General features: G+C 48.5%; 6 protein-coding genes across 6 annotated transcripts, besides 2 other annotated features; 4 read left to right on the forward strand and 2 right to left on the reverse strand.

Moving 5' to 3' along the window:
- Positions 1 to 1,917: 1,917 nt before the first annotated feature.
- Positions 1,918 to 1,942: a microsatellite.
- Positions 1,943 to 2,434: 492 nt separating this feature from the next.
- FPSE_12061 (uncharacterized protein) lies at positions 2,435 to 2,629 on the forward strand (the record flags this gene model as incomplete). The annotated part of the gene is made up of 1 exon (XM_009265178.1): positions 2,435 to 2,629. The coding sequence occupies one exon, from the start codon at positions 2,435 to 2,437 to the stop codon at positions 2,627 to 2,629; it is 195 nt and encodes a 64-aa protein (XP_009263453.1).
- A 2,362-nt stretch (positions 2,630 to 4,991) lies between these two features.
- Positions 4,992 to 6,605, forward strand: FPSE_12062 (uncharacterized protein; the record flags this gene model as incomplete). The annotated part of the gene is made up of 2 exons (XM_009265179.1): positions 4,992 to 5,483; positions 5,544 to 6,605. The coding sequence occupies 2 exons, from the start codon at positions 4,992 to 4,994 to the stop codon at positions 6,603 to 6,605; spliced, it is 1,554 nt and encodes a 517-aa protein (XP_009263454.1).
- Positions 6,606 to 7,616: 1,011 nt separating this feature from the next.
- Positions 7,617 to 8,543, forward strand: FPSE_12063 (uncharacterized protein; the record flags this gene model as incomplete). Its single annotated transcript, XM_009265180.1, has 2 exons — positions 7,617 to 8,144; positions 8,196 to 8,543. 2 exons carry the CDS (start codon positions 7,617 to 7,619, stop codon positions 8,541 to 8,543), a joined length of 876 nt encoding a protein of 291 aa, XP_009263455.1.
- A 123-nt stretch (positions 8,544 to 8,666) lies between these two features.
- On the reverse strand, positions 8,667 to 9,572 carry FPSE_12064 (uncharacterized protein; the record flags this gene model as incomplete). Its single annotated transcript, XM_009265181.1, has 1 exon — positions 8,667 to 9,572. One exon carries the CDS (start codon positions 9,570 to 9,572, stop codon positions 8,667 to 8,669), a length of 906 nt encoding a protein of 301 aa, XP_009263456.1.
- A 729-nt stretch (positions 9,573 to 10,301) lies between these two features.
- On the reverse strand, positions 10,302 to 14,443 carry FPSE_12065 (uncharacterized protein; the record flags this gene model as incomplete). Its single annotated transcript, XM_009265182.1, has 2 exons — positions 10,302 to 11,308; positions 11,359 to 14,443. The coding sequence occupies 2 exons, from the start codon at positions 14,441 to 14,443 to the stop codon at positions 10,302 to 10,304; spliced, it is 4,092 nt and encodes a 1,363-aa protein (XP_009263457.1).
- Positions 14,444 to 14,970: 527 nt separating this feature from the next.
- FPSE_12066 (uncharacterized protein) lies at positions 14,971 to 15,302 on the forward strand (the record flags this gene model as incomplete). Its single annotated transcript, XM_009265183.1, has 2 exons — positions 14,971 to 15,070; positions 15,211 to 15,302. 2 exons carry the CDS (start codon positions 14,971 to 14,973, stop codon positions 15,300 to 15,302), a joined length of 192 nt encoding a protein of 63 aa, XP_009263458.1.
- Positions 15,303 to 16,459: 1,157 nt separating this feature from the next.
- Positions 16,460 to 16,509: a microsatellite.
- The last annotated feature ends 3,470 nt before the right edge of the window (positions 16,510 to 19,979 follow it).

Raw genomic sequence — 19,979 nt, forward strand, 5'->3', positions numbered from 1 at the left:
CCCCCCCCAAGTCTCCGCAACAAAAGAGACATAGGAATTTGGGGAACCCACTTCATCTCCAACGTCTTCCGATTCTGGGCTGACGACGTTCCTGGGGGTGGCGAATAATTATGCAAACAAGAAAAGACATGTTGACGGATCAGAGGCCCGAAAAAGCAAGGTAGAGGCAGAGGACAAAGCGGTACTGCACATGCATGGTCAATCGGTTACCAATGTCCGAAAGAGCCGCACGAACAGTAACAGAGAGAATGGGCAGATTCTCTCTAATCTCCATGTCGTGATGTTTTGTCTTTGTTTGCTTTTTTTCTTCTTCTGACAAGGGGATAGCTCGGGATCCCCACCGGAGGAAAAGAAAAACGCACCAACTCGGTTGCTTGGAAAAAGGAAATCCGAAAGAACCCGGCATGGAACTAGTTTCATGACGAGGATCTTTTCTTTGTTGTTATTACTAGGATGAGTAAGGGACCCTTATCTTTTAGTAAAGTGAGGCTCGCTACTAATAAAGTGCTGTAGGCATGGTTGTGAGGAGTAAACAAAGATAGGCAAGACGGACCGGCTACAGATTTGAGTTTTGGGGAGCAATTGATACTCTGTACTGCAGGAATCATGTTGTTTATTCCTGATAAAGAATATTATGATCTGTTGTCTTAAATATAATCCATATATAGGTACCTACCTACACATTGCATACATGCACAGTCAACTACCTGCATCTCAAGCTGCAAGAGGGATGAGGTAACACTGTTGATCAGACCTCTTTCCCCTCTATACAATACATGGGGTCATTGAACCATAAAAAGTAATTTTTCTCATAACATGACTTTGTATTCATGACGATCCTGCTTATCACTGGGGAAGTTTGTCTGTGGTCAGAGCAGAATTAACCCCGCAGGGTCCAATGATTGGGGGGCGCTTGTACGAATAATATAAAACCCCCAATAACATTAAAAAATACGCGACGGATAAAGGCAAAGGATAAAGATTTGAAACTAGCGAGTATCCGTATAAATGATGAGACGAGCGGTGAAGAGAAGAGAGACAAGAAAAGGAAGTAGGTACTTGGCGTAGAGTGAAGCGGAGTAAAGTGCCCGAAGTCCCGATAGGGCTCATCTATAACGACGTACAGCAATAGCGTCTTTTTTTTTTAACCATGTCTTGACTCTAGACTTGTTATTTCTCGGTCTTTTTCAGGGTCTTTTTTTTCTCTGCTGTTCCCATAATTCTCTCTTTAAACAGCAAGTAAGAGAAAAGAAGAAGACGAGAAGAAAAAAACTAGAAGAGCTAAAGAGAGATGGATGGGCCACGCTTCCAAGATCGGTTTCTACCCCAGATCCACAGCTTTAGAGTAAAACCCCAGTTCCTAAGCATAAGGCCGAGTAATGATTAAGAAAAAGATGTTCTATTTGTTTTCGTTAGCGCTTCTTTTTTTTTATGCTTGGACCCGCCCGAGGGATTATTGTAGTTGCATATGAATGCTCATGCTAGGTATACAGTAGAGTGAGTACATGATGGTCTGAAGCAGATATCTAGAAATGGTTATGGATAAAGGAACATTTGTTCTGCATGCAACATCGGAGGTTTACTTTGTTTACGGATAAAAGAAAAGTGATAACTACCAAGATAGTCTTGGTGGCATGATAATTGACTGACTTGACTTGGATCGTCTCGGCCTCATTCTACAGACCAAAACTCGGCATCCTCCACTTTTATAAATTAACGTCAGTTCAACTTGACTCTCCTCCACACTCTCGGCGTTTCCGTCTATTTCGTCTGCTAATACTACTGCTACTGTAATCAGCAGAGACCGCTGTACTGTCCTCGGCCCTTTATCTGTAGCGTGTTATACTATGTACACGAAAAGAAGATCTGGTCTATCGTTGCGGCATCAGCCTAAAGCCGAATTCGTTCACACCAGCAAGCAGCAGCAGCAGCAGCAACAACATCAAGGAAATACGATGGAAGGATTCTAGACGATTTGATCGTCAAACAACGTCACCATCTTTGTGCCAACTTGTACCTACACAACACCCTCAGAAACGTCATCCAGCTTTGTGTGTGTGGTAGCTTGTTCTTCCCTGACCCAAAGCCAAAACCAAAGGGGAAAGGAAACCAAAAAGAGTGACATCCCCCGTCATTTTACCCCACGCGCTCAGACTAATTATAAGCCATCCATCATACATATAATACCTTGTACCCAAGTTACACCCGCATATACATACATCCATACATACGATACTGTGCTCTGCTTTGCTGTCACTGTTTCTTGGCTGCCTAACCTAACCTCCCTCTCCCGAATACATATTCCCTCCCACTCCCACAACTTTCCTCCCACACTTTTTTCTCTCTCTCTTTTCACTCACAAGCATCACTCGCTTTCATACAATACAAACAACATTGTCTGGTCGTCACTATCTATCACTATCAACTATCAACAATGGATGCCCCTTCAACCTCCAACTCTTCGGCTCAGCAGTCTCCTTCTGTCCAAATGGTCCCTCAACCAGCTCCCACCCAAGGCAACAACCCATCAACCGCTCCTTTCCTTCAAGACTTTACACTCATTGCCGAGGCTGCAAAGCGAGCCCAGATGGCCATCATGATCCGCGACTTTGAAGACTGTGGCCTGTAGAGTCACCATCAAAAAGCCATGCAATCCTCCAACAAGGAGAAAAGGAAAAAGATGATCGACTATCTCGACCAAAAGTCAACTCGACGAATCATTTGAGAGACCTTGATTGGGGGAAAGATATGCAGCAGTGGCATGTTTGGCTTATCCCGCCTCACCAATCACGACGTCCACGGACCATATTCACATTCTTTGTCTCTCTCGTCTCACTCACCTCCAACCACTTTCTCATGCATCACCATCACGATTAGAAAGTGGTCCTGTCAAGAAAAAAAAAGATGACATGGATATGGTTATCTTTTCTCGGCTCTATTCCGACTACGACTACTGCACAATAACGCACGCATCTCATGTGGGCCATGTCTTTATCCCCATTCGGCTTTTGATCCGACCGAAGAGAAGCCAACGCTTGCTCGGTTCGTTTCGTTCCTTTCTCAAGCTTCTCTAGTTCTTGTCGGGCCGGGAATGTTTGGATATCGACATTGTATTCCCGACATGAACCGCCCAGTTCTCGGCTTTTTCTCCGCAAGCAACCAAACCAACAACGACGCATCCGGACGTTGTTGTCGTCATACCAAGACATTTTGGCTTCTCTTCCATCTTGACATCCTGCTTTTTTGACATTCTTGGGTCTTGTCTTGCTTTTCTCTCTTCCTCTTTTTGGTATCATCAGCGGATACCCGGGGTTTCGGCGTTTTTGGCACAAAAATGGAGGCACATGAATGATCCCTATATTGGCTTATTTTGTTTTTGTTATTTCTTGTTTTCTTTCCTCCCCAAATCACACTCTCCACTTTCTGCAACGACGTAAGATATGCCTGTATATCCATGTATTCATATTGCTGGTACATAGATGAATGACTGGATGGACGAACGTCGTATATACCACGGGGACGGACCATGTTTTATTAGGTATGAGGCCGAAATGCCACGGCCGGGCTGGGCTACTTAGATAGATACGTTACAGTACTATAATGAGATAATCAGTCACACACACTTACACACATGAAATCCAGTTCCTTGATTGTGATAAGTCGTGCTTCCGAGGTAAAAGATGCTGCTATTCGGCACTTGAGGTATATTCTAGATCTTTCATGCACGTGGCCATTCCCACTATCTCGGGAACATCAAATACATACCTAATAATAATAAACTCCACTGTATAAACGCATTCAGCTTTCAACTACCGCGGTTGACGCACTTTGATAACTGATAAACGTTGGAGATAAGATAGGTAATCACGACTACCGGGCCACTCACTACTACAGTACAGATACCACCTCGTATGTAGTCCAGGTACTGGGCGGGAGAAGCTACTATAACCAGCATTAAAGTCCAACTCCCCCTCCATCACAATCCTCTAATCGTCAGATAATAACCCAGGCAAACAAGAAAACATCGAGATCCGTCACAAAAGTTCCTTATCGCTCCCCCCAAGCCTAACCTTGCTCGACATGAGGCCCCCCCCGCACGCACTCCTAAAAGCTCATCAACGGCACAGCAAAACACCCGGAAAGGCTAAGTGCTACGTATCGGCCAACTCCGTGTCTATCTGGATCTTGCAACTCACTGTAACCCTACTTCTGAGAACAAGATGGTGTTGAGAAACGTGGGTTGTCAAACACACAATCTTACATAAACTGAAACCCTTGACCACAAGAACAGCCAACCCCCCTCAGGATAGTGATAGCCCTGTGAGACGTACCTAGACGTAGACTTGGACGTGAGCTCTCAGCCGTAAAGATGCTTGGCACGTGCCCCCTGGCGTTTCAACACTCTTCAGCTCTCGACAATTTATTTCCTCTTCTGATCCGGGGAAATCCTTCCGTCTGCAAAGCACAACCAACTGCATATCATCCATCACCATGCCCTTGCTGCGAACTCTCACAATGTCGAACCAGCACCATGTTACTCTGGGGCTTCCTCCAGGCTGAGTTTCGAGTCCCATGCGATCCTTTTCAACCCCCTGAGGGAGGAAATTGCTAGCCACCAGAATTTCAATGATTAATAGACCGTAGAGGCGGGCTCATCTTGTCGTAAAGTCGAGTTGATTGTATCCCTGCCGTTTGCTTCATTGTCCTGATCCAGCATGGCTACTTCGCAAGCCTCTGAGCATCCTCTTTTCACAAGGCTGAGAGACCTCATCGTCTTTTTTCCGGAATCCGAAGATGAATATAATTCCAAACATTGTCGTGGGCCCAAAAAAGACAATGGCCGCTGTAATCGTGGGCGGACAGGTATATCGGACGAAGCCAAGATCCTTTGGTTAGAGATTGAGAAGACGAACACCTGTCCAGACATGACCATTTTTTACTTACGAGTTGAGCAATTGCTTGGAGCCACTCACTGTTATCAGCACATCGAAATGGTTCTGCCATTGTTCCAAGAGTGGAAGGAGAAACACCGCCTGTATCCCGCCTTGGCTGATGCTCCAACTGCGACTTCATCTGGGACGCAAGAGCCCAATCGAGTCTTGATAGAGGATTCAAACGAGGCGTCACAGCCAGAAACACCAGATTCAGAGATATTCGATCACTCTTGCTTCAGCGACACCGAGCTTGTTCCTACCCCTCTCACTGAAGCCGACTCAGTGAGAACTCCCATCCAGGGTCCGACTTGCATCCTTGATAGTTCTATACCAGACACTCCACCTGGGCCAGTTGATCAGGCCCCCTCGTCCATCGCAAATAACGACAACTCTACCGTCAATGCAATCACAAAAGATATCTCGACTTTGTCTCTCAGCCATGCCCGCTCGACCTCAGACAAGTTCCCTGTTGACAGCAAACCATCCCATGCAGAAAGTATCCCAGAGGACGATGAGGTTTCTTTTCAGGGAACATCAGAGAGGCTGTCGGTCATTCCAAAGAGAAAGCCAGTTGCTGGACAGACTGTTTCTGATGTTTAACCAGTCCAGAGAAAAGCCCCTGAGGATGAAGATGAATCTTTCGACCACCCAATTAATATCGAGGGTATCGGCATAGGGCGACTGTATCGACAGGGGACTTTGAAGAGAGGCTCGCCTATCCTAAAGGCTCTCACCACTCCCCCTACTTTCAACCAGCGGAAACATGGCGTCGTATATGTTTTACAGCACACCAAGGACGAAAACGTCTTCAAAATCGGATACACCGCGTACAATGCTGTCAAGAGACAGCATCAGCCTAGAAATTGCTATGGGAAAAATACCAAGGTCATCTATGAATCCGAGACTGACTTTGCTGGCGCTAATAAAGCCGAACTGCTGGCACATGCATTCCTTGGAAATCACAATCTCAAAGTTCCCGAGTGCGAGTCTTGTGGCGGAAGCCACAGGGAATGGTACCATGATCGCACAGGCGACGTCCTCATTGCCACGCTCAAGGTTATGGAAGATTTTGTTCGGTTGCCAGCTTATGAGCTGAAGGCTGGCGAGAAAGAGGGCGGAGAAATGGTGGTGTCGCAAGAGGCAGAAAGGAGAATCAAGAGCATGTTCGACATTTCTGTCCAAGGGCTTCAAGGCTCTATGACTACACATAACATGCCGGCCAGTATTCAAATGGATTCGAGGGAAAGTGCCGAAGCTAGCGATATGACTACTACGCAGACTACTATCCCTCAGGCCAAGGCTGATATCCCTCTCGAGTCAATAGAGGCAGAGCCCTCAAAGAACTCAGAGCGGTTTACTGCCGCAAACCTGGGTCGTTTCGCGGGGACCACGATGGGAAAACTTGAAAAACTGACACAGAGGGTTCGAGTCTCATTTTCCAGAGAGGGTACGCCTGAGTCTAGCGATTCTCGACAACCGCCAAGTGAGGGTGAGAACTTATTTGTCACCTTTCTCTGGACCCTTGGAGGTGGCAATTCCGAAGATGCTGCTTCGAAGGAGGGTAAGGTTCCTCGGGGATTAAACGCCCTTGTCCAAGCTGTAATACATAAAAAGGACAAGCTCAAGGAGGAGTTTGCGACAGGTGTACAAGAGGGTAAGGCGGCGAGCTAATGGTAGCAGGATACATGTTGGTTGGTTGGTGTAGCTGATTGCGTGTATGTATGTTAGTATTGTGTATGTTTATGTTGGCTGTGTGTTTATTTGAGTAGACAGGTTGTTTCTAGCAGTTTAGATAAGCCGTTTTGGTGTTTAGTTGGTGTCGTGACCAGATCCTGCTGTACAAGGTGCATCTTGTGTCGTAGCACAACATGTGCATATGATGCAGGTCAGACGTGACTTTTTGTGACCTTTCTCGATCTGTGCTTTGCTGAATATTGTAGTGAGTGATCTGATTATGTGATCAAGATATAAATGTCATGTCATGATTTTGGTCATCGGAATGTCAAACCAACTCAGACAGAGTTCAATCTGAGACATTATTTAGGTAACCGTTTATAAGCCCCGCCACATGCTTCACATGCCAAACTGGCTACCGTTTTACCAGTTTCAACAGCGTATTACAGAGCATAACTCAGTTCCTTCCTTGTAAACGTTTGGTAATAAACGGAAGTTGCTCTCGAATATCAAACCCCGTTCATGCCTGCCAGTTTATCTTAGCGTATGCGCTAGATAAGCACTCCGGATGCTCGTACGGGTAGGATAGTGTCCGTGTCACTCTTTCCGAATACTGAGCAAAAAAAGCACGCGACCAGATCAAATTTATTTCTTTCTCTCTCATGCATTTCTACTCCAGTACTGCAGACTACCAAGATACTCCTTGATCTCTCTCTCTCTCTCTTGAGTTTTATTCTATCGTGTCTAACAAAATATCAAACAATTTACGGTATATACCGACTTACAACCCCCACAAACATCCCTATTTCGTCATTATAACCCCACCATTGGATCAGAACTGATCGCTATCCATCCGTAGGTCCATCGCCCGACCCGACGAGACCCTCCCCCTCATCTCCATAACGTGCGCTATCCTAACTTTCTAATTCGTGACCCAGGTCGAGCAATTTTAATCTCTATATTTATTCACCGCCCTACAATCCCGGTATACCGTTCACCTAGACACCAATGGCCACCGAAAACCCCTTGGAGGATCGCATCTCCTCTGTTCCCTTTGCGGAACAAGGTCCCAAATGGGATAGCTGTTGGAAAGATGCCTTGACACCCTGGGACCGCGGCACCGCTTCCATCGCTCTTCACGATCTCCTCGCTCAAAGACCCGACCTTGTGCCACCCTCTCAGCACCAGGACCATCGCGGACACCCTCTCCGAGACGCCGCAGGTGCTATCCAGAAGAAAACCGCTCTAGTACCCGGCTGCGGCCGTGGTCATGACGTGCTGCTCTTGAGCTCGTGGGGCTACGACGTTTGGGGTCTCGACTACAGCGCTGCTGCCAAAGAGGAAGCCATCAAGAACCAAAAACAAGCCGAATCAGAAGGTCTCTACATGCCTATCGACGGCTTAGATAAAGGCAAGATTCACTGGGTCACCGGCGATTTCTTCACGCAAGATTGGTCCAAGGGTGCCGGTGATGACGGCAAGTTTGATCTCATCTACGATTATACGGTAATTCTGCGTCCTTCGACCCCAGCTCTTGTAGACCCTGGGTGCCTCTGATCTTGTCTAGTAAGCTAACTGGCTCTATAGTTCCTGTGCGCGCTGCCCCCAGATGCAAGGCCAAAATGGGCCAAGCGCATGACAGAGCTGCTTTCCCATGATGGTCGTCTCATCTGCCTCGAGTTTCCTTCGACAAAACCCATGTCCGCCAACGGTCCCCCGTGGGGCGTTTCCCCTGAGCTTTACGAAGCCCTTCTAGCAGCTCCGGGCGAAGAAATCGCATACAACGACGACGGTACTGTCCACGAGGATCCTTGCTCAAAACCTTGGGCCGATGCCCTACATCGACTGAGTCTCCTCAAACCAACAAGGACACACAAGGCCGGCATGAGTCCAGAAGGCGCAGTTATGGACTTCCTCTCTGTCTGGAGCCGATAGCCAAACTGAGTGCTTTCGGTGACCGAAGCTTCTTCTTTACCTCTCGATACCAAACAGCCGTCGCATATGATTTGTCGCCGTTGTACACAAAAGAAAAAAAGCGATCTTCTGTTTTCCTTCTCATCATGATGCTTTCCGAAGAGAGTTGTAATGCTCTCCTAAACCGTAGCCGTGCCTGTAGTATGCAAGCCATAGTGTCTTTCCCGACTCGGCTCCTTCTTCCTCGCCAATACGCTCCATGCGTCCATCTTGCACCACTCGGATCTCTGCCTTGTACTGTCGTGCCAATGCCATGAGCTCGAGCTGCCCTCCCCATTCAGCGGTATCCTTCATCTTGCGAGCGTAGCCTTCAAGATCTTCTTCAAGGAAAGGAGCAAAATCATCTCTATGCTCCAACATGTAATTCGAAGCTACCCGTCGTACTGTCTTATAAGCCGGCTCTTGTGTGGTCCCATCGCTAAGAGGAATATCGTTTTGTCCCAATTGATCAGCAACTGCCGAAAACAAGCAGTGTCCATCGGGTGCAATGTCCTGCTCTACCAGCCCGTGTTTCTCAAATGTCGTCTTCATATACTCGCTCTCCTTTGCTCGATGATTTGTCATGTTGGACGCCTCCTCCTCTGCGCGCTGTGCTTCAGCTTCCTGCTCAGCAGCTCGTCGAGCCATCCTCTCCTTCTGGCGATTGCGTTTCTTCCCAGGCTGCTGTTGTTGTTCTACTGGTTCCGAAAGGCTAAGTTTCTGGGCCTCTTCGGCCAGCTTACCCTCTGACTTGTCCTCCACCTCGGGGGCGGCATCATCTTCGTTGTCATCGTCGTTCTTGCTCTCGCTTGGGTTCAGGGCGGCGATCTCGGCGGCTTGCTTGTCTCTTAGCTGGCGCTCCATCTCTGCACACTCATCGTTGACGCCTTTTCGGGTCTTCTTGGTGGCGTTCTTCTTCTTTCCCGTTATGCGACCCTGCAGATCCTTTAGCTCACGGCGGTGCCGCGTCTGGATCTGCTCAAGGGTTTCTGTGGGTGCGGGGTTGTCCATGATGGGTTCGTGGTATCGTCAGAGGTAACTGAAGCTTCGGTCAAGTCTGAGGGTTTGAAAGGGTAAATCTTGGAAACTTGGAGGAATTGATCTGATCGTCAGGAGGGGCTAAAAAGGAACAACTTTATTCAGAAAGCATTGAAGATTGGAGAGCTGTGTTGCAAACCGCGGGGTAGTGGGAAAACTCATCAGTGGGGCATTCATTAAATTAAAGATGACGTTGATTCTGCCGACAGCTTCATACGGCTTGAGCTTGTATCAACATAGGTAGTCTACAGCAATGGACAGGAATATGTATTGAAACAGGCCATGCCTGGTCTTCATTTATATTTATACTATTTAGTTCTTCAAGTTCAACCATATGTCGCCATTGGGGCGGGTTCAAACTTGTATGTAGCCTTGCAGCATATTTCGCCTTGGGCAAATATCTTCTTCGCCAGGGCTATGGCAAACCCTGACCAGAGCAATGACGGAAGGGCCTATGTATCCTCCCAACTTTTTGATGACTGTAACATCATTTCAGTAAAAGAAAGAAACCTTAAAACTCCATAGCGAGTGCTGGTCAGCCCTGAGGCCGCCTTCAACCCATCCCAAAGTAGTTGTGTAGAAAAGGGTATAATATCCGCCTGTGACTTTTCCATATCCAAGGTGATCGGGAAAGAAAACAAAGAAAAACAATGAAAGTGATAATTGCCGTCGTGGCTGTTGTGAAATCATGTAATATATATACTAGAATCCCCTAAAAGGGTCATCACGGAAGAAGTCTTCTTCTCCGGCTGTTCTGCTTCCGTGATAGTAGTCGTCGTTTGTTGTGCGGGTGCTGCGAGAATTGTAACTATCTCGGTGTCGGCTTCGACTCCTTCGTCTTCGTTGTTCCTTGCTTCGCCTTCGAAGTGAGTGTCGGAATTGGTCTTGATCGTTAGGATGGCTGTTGATTTGAGAGAATGCCAATGGGCTGATGAAAGCCTCCATTCGTACAGTACCGATGGCGTCAAAGAAGTTGCCTGGATGAGATGAAGTTTCCGATGTTCGCTGGGAGCCTGTCTGGCTCATCGCCCAAGCTCCATTACTGGATGCGTGGGACTGGTAGATATCAGAAGAACCTGCCGTACCAATGCTATGATCAGTGGTGCTGTTGGCTGACTGATGACCTGTGATAGGACCAGAGAACCCTCGGAAAGAAAGCGGTGGCGGTACATGGCCGCCTGTGTTGCTCCGCTTGCGACCATGAGTCGCAGCCTGGTTACGGTCATGGAAGCGTGGTATCAATGGGGGTTGTGCTGCATCTATCGAATCATCTCGACTTGTAAATCCTCCAGGAGGCTCGATCGTTGGGAAGTTTGCCATATCTCCAACCTGTGAAGATGGCATACTTGGGATGCTTGGAATACTGGGAACACTGGGTGGCGCAGCACGACCAACAGTGCGTCCCTTGGCGAGACGAATAGAGTCTCTTATACCACCACGTTTCAACTTTGGTTGGGGTGCTTCAAACTCAGGCATCGGTGTATTTTGGACAGCCGGTGGTGGTGTTGCGATATTTTCAGGGACGGCTTGAGACGAGTGTGCGAGGAAAGACAATGCTGTTAACCAGATGTAGTGTCGTTCAGCAGAGTCGGCTGTGAACTTCAAAGCCCTTTGTGGTGTCAGAATTAGAATAGATCGGTTGAAAACCGATGTCACCCCTTTTGGTGGAGGGTTGTCATCCTTGACATCGAGTACGGATTGGATCGTCACTGTTGTATTCGTTAGTGGTATACTCATGAATAGAACCAGAGTCACTTACATTTTCGACCAGCCTTGCCCAGGAGGGCGCTACCGGAGGCTGGCTGCTTGCTACTCCACAGAATAGCTCGCTCATAAGGGGCGAGCCAAACCCATCTTTTGTGGCGATCGTTGCCAGTATCATCCTTGCCGTTGCTCTCGGGCATACCAAAAGACTTTCTTCTGCGAACATACTTGAACATCCACTCGCCAACCATGGTCTGAGCAATAGCGTCTACCACGCTCGTGCTCTGAGCAGCGCTTTGCGTGGAGGCTGGGTCAGTACTGGAGGTGTTAAGTGTGTTTCCAGTATTTCCAGTATTTCCGGTATTGTAGGTGTTGAAAGTGTTGTCCGTGTTAGTGGAGAGCTTGTGCTGGTGCCTGTACTGATCGCTATGGCGAGCACGAGAGCGAGGAGTTGTAATGTCGTTCTTGGGCAGGGGAGGAAGACCCGGACTCTCAGGGGCTTCGGTAGAAGGAGACAATGGAGCAGTTGATCGGCTATCTTGCTTGCGATGTCGTTGATGACGGGGCATTGCAGCGGCAGAACGGACTTTTCGTACACTGCCAGCCCGATAGATGCGGCCTGATCCACGACGCTGGAAGAAATCGCCCCGCGTTGGGCTTCTCTGGCCATCACTAGGAGCACTTGTGCTCGTTGGAACGTTTCTAGAGCTAGCTCTGGTGGGAATAGGGAATGGGGGAGGAGTTTTGTCGGTCAGGCTGGGGCTTCTTGGCCGGCCCTGGTGACTGGCAATACCACTCTGTATCATGGCTGCTTTGCGCATGACGCTGGCTCGATTAGGTGGCATGGAAGCAGGGCTCTTCTCCAAACTTTTCCCAGATTTCACCGTGAAAGGCTGGTGAAGCTCCGTAGTAACTCGAGGCCCTTGACGTACCATAATCTGCTCAGGAGATGTCGGGATAGTGCCAATGGTTGTTGTTGTTCCTGTTGAGCTACGCTTGCCAAAACGGCTAGAAATAGACTTGGGACGAGGTGCAGATAAGGCCGTTCTATACTCCAAATCACTCAAATCAGCATCGCCAAATTCATCTGCTTCATCAGAGCTTCCGCCATCAAACCCAGCAAAAAGGCTACTAAAGCGAGGTGGCCGTCTCATTGGAGCTCGTTGGCCAGAAAGGGGGCCATCGTCATTGCCTCCAGGATACACATCATGAAAACTATCGTCCTCGGGCAGGGATATCGGAGATGAGGGCTGGTCACTGAAACTCTGCCTATCTAACCGACGTGGGTTTCGTGGCGGCACGTTGCCAGGGATAGGTGTAAAGTTCTTTGTTGCGTCAATGCCAGACGATGGGTTGGGCGAGGAAGGCCGCGAGGAAATAGCAGATGGCTGAAGATGAGGAGGAAGTAGGGCCATTCGCTTGTCTGTCTGGATGCCTTCTGTTTGTACGGCTGCTTCAGCTGTTGATGTTGATTCAGATAACTTGACTTGACAGCCAAAGTCTTTGTGAAGAACAGGTAACCGAGGTTCTCTGGGTGTGCTAGGGCGACTGCTAGGAGGGTGGACGCTGATACTGGGAATTGCAAGCGGGGGAGGAGATGGCAAACGACCGGGTGCAGCTGGTGATGGGGGAGCAGGTGGACTGTCAGTCTGCGTAAAGGACGCAACCATCAAAGGTTTTTCAACCACGGGAGACTGCACTGGAGGTGGTGGGGGTGGACGAGTAGGTGATTTGGGAGTCATGGGGGGTGCCAATGGTTCTTCGCTCGTCTGGACAGCGGCTGAGACCATAACTTGACGACTCGCAGGAGGCTCGAAACTGAGTGGGCGATGAACACGCTTGCGGCGTTGGTTGGCCTCAATCTCGCCATCTCTAGGAGAACACTCGACCTCAGAGGGTTTAGTACGCGTCAGACGCTCGGGCGTCGCAGGTTTCACAGGAGATAGCTTAGGTGAAGGTGGTGGCGAGTACTGAATCCCAGTGTCGGTATACGAAACTTTGGGCGCAGTGACGATGAGGGTCTCGTTCTCTTCATCCTCCAAGGCTTCTGGCACGGGATCATTCATGAAAAGTCGGCCGCGAGTTACACTTCCTGTCCTCTTGATGCTTTCCAAACTCTGGTTTCGAGCATGGAATCGCTTTACAGGGCTGTCTCGGCTGAGATTTCGTGTATGGAAAGACGGTGCGTAGTTTGACATGGCGCTTTCCCGGCCATTGTCAAAGTCACTTTGCTCGTCCTCATCGTCAAAGTTCAGTTCATCGGCCAAGGTGTTGCCGTTCATTCTCAACACTCCCATGCCACTTGCCATGGAAAAACGAACACTATTGGTCATGCTCATAGTTCTTATGCTGGTAACATCGTTCTCGCGGCCACTTTCCTCGGCATCGCTATCATGGCCATGAGTCGCACCTTGGTGTGTCCCACCATGTGCGTTCTTCGACTGGGCTTGTTGATATGCGGCGAATTCATCGAGAACGATTTGTAGGCGACTTTCTGCGACGTGAAGCCGATGTTCGAACTTCCGTCGTTCGTTCTCCCAGCCTTCCTTCTCCTGAGCCCATAAGTCGTGGACTCTGACCGAATCCTCTTCTTGGATCCGAATCTTCTTCTGTGCAGTCTCCAGTCGCTTTCTCGTATCAGCGACAGATTCGACAGCATCGTCCCTCTCGCGGGCCAACTCTCCCAGCGCTGAGGAAGATCCGCCTTCGAGGAGAGAAAGTTGCCGCTTGAGAGATCTGCTTTCTTTGCCCGTTTCAGTCAGGTTCTGTTTCAGTGTGTCCTTCTCCTCTTTTGCTGCGTGCAGAGTTGCTTCGAGCGTTTCTATCTGTCGGGTCTTCTCCTCCTGATCTCGACGAAGGTTCAAAATCTCCGATACTAAGTTGGCGTGCAGGGTGGGAGTAAATCGTCGAGGGTCCAGTATGCTAATCGTTTCATCGGTTGTGACATTCCGGGAGGATCTTTTGGAGCCCATGTCATTCGGCAGCTGAGGAGGGGAAGAATCTGGTCCTGGAGGTGTGACAGAGCGCCGTGACTTTTTCGATGTCCTTGAAGGTGTTCGGTAGGGAGTATCCAAAGGGGTCGGCAGCGAAGTAGCAGCCGGCCCACTCAGATACTCATCATCAGTCTCCCAAACGCCCATAGTGAAGTTCTAAGATACTGCTTTGGAAAGGTTTTGATGTTCACTTGCGTAACTTGACGCAGGTCCAGTGTTGTGAGTTCTGGGTGAAGAGTCACAAAGGTCGGTGGCTCAAACTTAAGAGAATGATCTCAATGCCACAAAGCTCGCTGTTTCGCTCATGGATCGTATCATGGCTACGCACGCATTGATCGATTAGCTCACTAAACTTTGCAGAAACGATAATGTGATTGGTTAATGCGCAATGCATATTCAATTTATGGCAGAAAGTGTAATATGCAACAACGGGAGTGACTTGAAACCGGCATTGACTTACAACTTGAGGGAACGCAGACAACTGGCGTTTTGAATCAACCTCACGGCTTACATGGAAGCGTTATAGCTAACGCAATGCCATGACACCGACTACAATGAGGACTGACTGTCAAAAGGCTGGAGACAAAGTAGAAATGCAATGAGTGACTTGATAAAAAGAAGGAGAATGCCGATATCAAAGCCAGTACCAGCACTAGCAGTAAATGTCGGAAACAATGGCAGGCAAAGACCGACACAAAAGCGAGAAGCTTGATGGCGAGAAAGGAAAGATAAGGAATGATGAAGGTATGCTCAAGAATCTCGAGGGTTCAAGAGGTAGGTAGTAGTGACGCGGGCTGCCCCAGGACCAAATGTGATTAGAGCCCACGCGGCGCAGAAGACCATGTCCCTGATGAGCTATCCACTTACGAGGCGTTCAGTTGAACAGTCCAATTGCTAATAACAATAGAGCAGAGCCTTGCAGATACCAACGGACGAGGGACGTCTCTCTAGCGAAAACAACCCAGCACGGGCCTGGGACAATGACATGGGCCCTCGCAAACTTTGAGCGAAAAAAGGAATGGTGATCTTGTTAGACGGCGGGAGGTGGAGCCAGGCCAGGGACCTGGTTGTCTTTGATTAAGGGTCGACGAGGCTTACTCGACTGGTGAGCTATCTAAATGAGGGACAACAGCGCCGGCACCGAAGATGCCCATCATTTCCAAAGTGTGCTGGTGCTTGTGAGTGTTTTCTGAGAGCTGATATCTGATCCAGGTAGGTACTTGCATATGTCTTATTAGGTAGGACTGGAGCAATGCCAACCAACAGTTCTTGTTGCCGTTTTCTTTCAGCTTTAAACTAACTTGGATGGCTTTGATGTCGCCTGTAGCCGGCTTTGCGCCATTCCGTGTGGTCTTACGGATATCTGTAGAATAGTGACCGTCGACGCCTCTTTCGATTCGACCCGTCCCTACCAAGGGCATCCAATCGAGTCTAGCCGCTCTGTGAGAGTTCCACCCCAGTACAGAGTAGACTGGCCAGACATGTCGCATTCAATCAACTGTGGAAGTGACGAGCTAACGAGTGATTAGGTAGGCCGGGGCCTGCAATTGACGGCACATAGTAATTCCATTTGACCACCCATCCTGGTCGACAAAATGGATCCTTGGAAACACAACATGAAGAGAAGGCAAATGATTTGTCAAAGGATGTGCTTAAAGTGTGGTAGATGCAGACGTTGTTGATAATGTTGGTGATGAAGGGGTTATTGAGGGGGTTGATGACCGAGGCCTTCCATGACTTGCAAAAGGTTCATTGACACACATTCTGGCAGGTCCTACCTACCTCTACTTCAGTATTAGTACTGACCTAAACAGCAGGAGCGATGGCCCAACTCATTCCGTTCTTGGCAGCGTTGATGCCTGAGGCTTGAATCGATCAGGGCAATCGGACCAAGAACCAGGAAATCTCTGCAGTCGCCTGATAATCTTTATTGAAACCTTTCGCAGAGTCTAATGTCGAGACAACAACGTCCGTCCCCCTTTTGGAATGCGCTAAAGAACGCTCCCCGGGAAGGCTAATGCATAAGCCAGGGGCCCTTGTGGTTCCGCAATATCGGTCCTGCATATCCCCAAGGGTTGGTTAATGAGCCGTCGAATAGGAAGTTCCAAGCTTCCGGCTTCTCGTGTTGGTCTCACCGGAGGCGTAATCTCTCTCCTCTCATCAACGATGACAACGATATCGATGCTGATGGTGCTGATGATTATGCTGATGGTCTTATGGTTCGAGGTGCAATCCCCGACAGTCACACCCAGACTTTCTCGAAGCCCAGAACGTCACAATGGAGTCGTTGATCATCGGTAGCACAGCAACATGGGGTTCCTGGCCGAATTGATCCTTCTCCTTGACCTTCTCCATTTCTGGATAAAGTTGATTTTCCCGACAGCTTCCTACATCCTGCATGCCGGTATGCCGAGATATACATAAATGGATGGATAAGATTTCGCCTATTGCCCTGCAGCAATTGAATCTCATTAGCATCTGCTTACACAAAGACATGGGCGCCACGCTGTACAAAATCTGCTCCGAGGCTAGCTCTATTATTGTTATTAACGAATCTAACGCCTGGTCCAGCGTTCTGGTACCGGTACTTCAGCCTACAGGACAAGTAGTGCACGAGCCACCTTTCTAGAGGCAAACTGGCAAACAAGGCTACGATTTCGGGGATGCAACTCCATACGTATGCCACAATTAGCCTAGGCCCTGTCACAGTCAGGGTTACTTTCTCAGCTGTCAAAGACGCGCGAAAGCAAACGAGGCAAGCGATCGTTTTGCCCCTGAACACAACCAGCCAACCCCATGCATTGATAACATTGCCGAGATGTAAGAAAGAAAAGACAATCTTGCTCCTGCTCAATGGCAATCACGGAAGCAAGGGCTCCTCAATCAGCTCCGTTGAAACACGGTGAGAAGTCGTCTGGTATCGCGATTAGCAGCTTCGCTATTCCCCCGGCCCCATCCCTCCAACACAACACAAGACGCATCTCAACCTGCGTCTTGCTGCATTTATCTGCACCTTGGTCATCACAATATGCATGCACAGCATTCGACTATTCACATGCATGTGCGACAATCTCCTACCGAGCTGTACCCCAGACACTGTTCAGGGCCCTCCCTACCTCGCTTCCGGTCCACTTCGTATGCACTCAATTTGATTATCGCCGCTCCTAAACAGCTAAGCCAGTTTGTTTCTTGCCAAATTACCGCCGGCCATCCCAAAAACACCTACGACAAAAACAATCGATACCAACAGGTTCATAAACAGGATTCACATGCATTTATCCCAGTCGCATGTTCATTTCTACCGGTCTAGTGCCTTTCTTGGATCGGTCTCGCTCTCAATTCGTTGGGCATCGACGCTATGTTACCAGCATTGAGGCTAGCTGTGAGAAACATGCAATTCCTATGAGAGCAAAGATCGACCAGTAATCCCAAACTACCGAGCTCCCCGGTCGTCGTCGTTCGGCCGCCGGCGTTCCAAACAAGGCACCTGTCCACATCAAGAGAATGGTTCAGATGTGTGCAAGGGCAGAATCGGAAGCACAATCCACGTTTGGGATGATCTTATCTTCTCTCATTGCCCAAACGCTGGCGTCTGATGCTAACAGCAAACAAGCATGACTAGCTTACCGCGCGATCGATGGCCTATGGGTTATAGAAACAACCGGCACGGTGGTGAGAACAAATTTCCACTCTCGGGAGTTGGGAAGTACCACGTTCATCAAACCTGCCCCGTTCGCCGTTTACTAGTTGAGGCGCGGCCCGTTTAGACCTCAAAGAGAAATCCCCAAGTTGGTGAGCCACCAACAGTGTTCCCGCGAAGAGTTGTGTAATCTCCGTTCTTAGCTCCACACGGTTTATAGACCAACCAGGGCGCGTGTCCTGTCAATGGAGCGGCAGTGACACTTGAACGTCAAGACATGAATCCTCCAAGAGTTCCGATGAGGTTGGTTCATGACGCCGATAGGATGGTTCGTGCCTGCAAATCCCCCTCGTGGCCCATGCGCTACTAAGGTGCCACATGAAACACTCGGCTTTACCATCGCCTCATGGAGAGTTTAACTAACAGCATCAGCTAAAGAGCGCCATACATTCTGTCACTGTAGGATAGAGTCATTGCCTTTTTTTACTCTACTGTTGTCTCCGTTGTGTTCAGTTGACCAGATGAGAAGGACAAGAGGAAGTGATTCCTTCACACCTGGAGCTTATCGATCCTCACATATACACAAGCAAAATAGTGTCTCTTGGCTGGATCACAAACACAGAAAAGTGACATTATACTCCTTATTGAGTATTACGTGTTAGTTTAACCTTCGCTCGATTTATACTTTTATATGACTTGACTTCCATGGCTTGTGTAATAAGTCAGCAAGCCACGTCGTTAAAAAAGCAAGGTGCATGCAGGGCCGTTGGATGTTGTCACGGACGGCTTCAGGGATCTTAATCGTACACACGTTGCAGAGCAAGTGATCATGACAAGATGTCCGAAAATACAGGCAAGTTGGTTTGTTTCTCTCGGTATATTCGGCAACCTTTAGGAACCTCATTGCTAATAAACTTCAGTCTCCGACACCAATGTGTGGCAACATTCAGCAACACTGTGACATATGTAGGATAGAAGGCCGATCCAAAGTTTCAAACTCCATAGAAATTTTAGTTCTCTCGTGAGCTCCTAGTTTCTGTCATTGTGACTTGGCCGAGAATTTAACAACCGCCTAACGGCATTGCATTTGCAGTGTGCATACGGGTTAAAGGGAAAAGCAGCTGGCGAGAAGATGATACGAGGGTCCTCTCTCGGATCTTTCGGATATGTGATCCAAATAAATGGTTTCCCAAGGTGACAGTCTTCAATTTTCTTCGTTAAGCTGCTTTTGCTAACTGTTTCCGTCAGAGTTCTCATATATTGAAACTCACAAAACAACGGCAATAAGTAGTTGTATATATGAAACGACGCACGGCCACCATTACCCAGACTGTATATGGGCATGTTCGAGTTTAAGTTTGTTGACTCCATCTATAGGTCAAAGCACTCTGACAACCCACTCTGATCTGATGGATCCGGGCCAGTGTTGCGTGACGCCTATTTCTTGTATTATGCGTAGGTGGCTCCAAAGCTGTTTCGAGTTAAATGTAGTCATAACTCAGTATCGCGATTAACTTCTCAGAAACCAGGTTATAATAGTAACAGGAATAGCCAACATGCATGAGTGCTTGGACTCTCAATATTATTACTATATTGAGCTTGACCTTGAGTAAACTGGATGGAGTTTGTTGTCTCCAAGAAGTGGTACCTTCGTGGGGATTGGTCAAGCGGGATCTTGTTTTTTCTTCTTCGCAAACTACCAGATAACCTCGCCACTTATTGGCAATTGTGCAGAACCACAGACCTCTTTTTCCGCCTTGCCCTCCCGATTGAACCACACGGGCTTTGCAGGGCCCTTATACGAGATAAGCGACTGTACTCGTTGAAGCCTCAGGGCACTTGGATGCGAGACCATAGCTGCAGCCGAATGCAGTGCCATCCGGAGAGCATTCCCCGGAGGCTACAAATGCAGGCGGGAAACAACGAGGCGCGGGGTGCCTGTTGTTAATACGACAATCTATACATTCTCGTTTTGAGGCCATTTGTACGACGGTAGTATCCTTTTTCTTTTCCAGAGCTCGCTTGGAGCCATTATATCTTGGG

This window comes from Fusarium pseudograminearum, chromosome 1 (genome assembly GCF_000303195.2).
Source record: "Fusarium pseudograminearum CS3096 chromosome 1, whole genome shotgun sequence".
NCBI classification, from domain to species: Eukaryota; Fungi; Ascomycota; class Sordariomycetes; order Hypocreales; family Nectriaceae; genus Fusarium; species Fusarium pseudograminearum.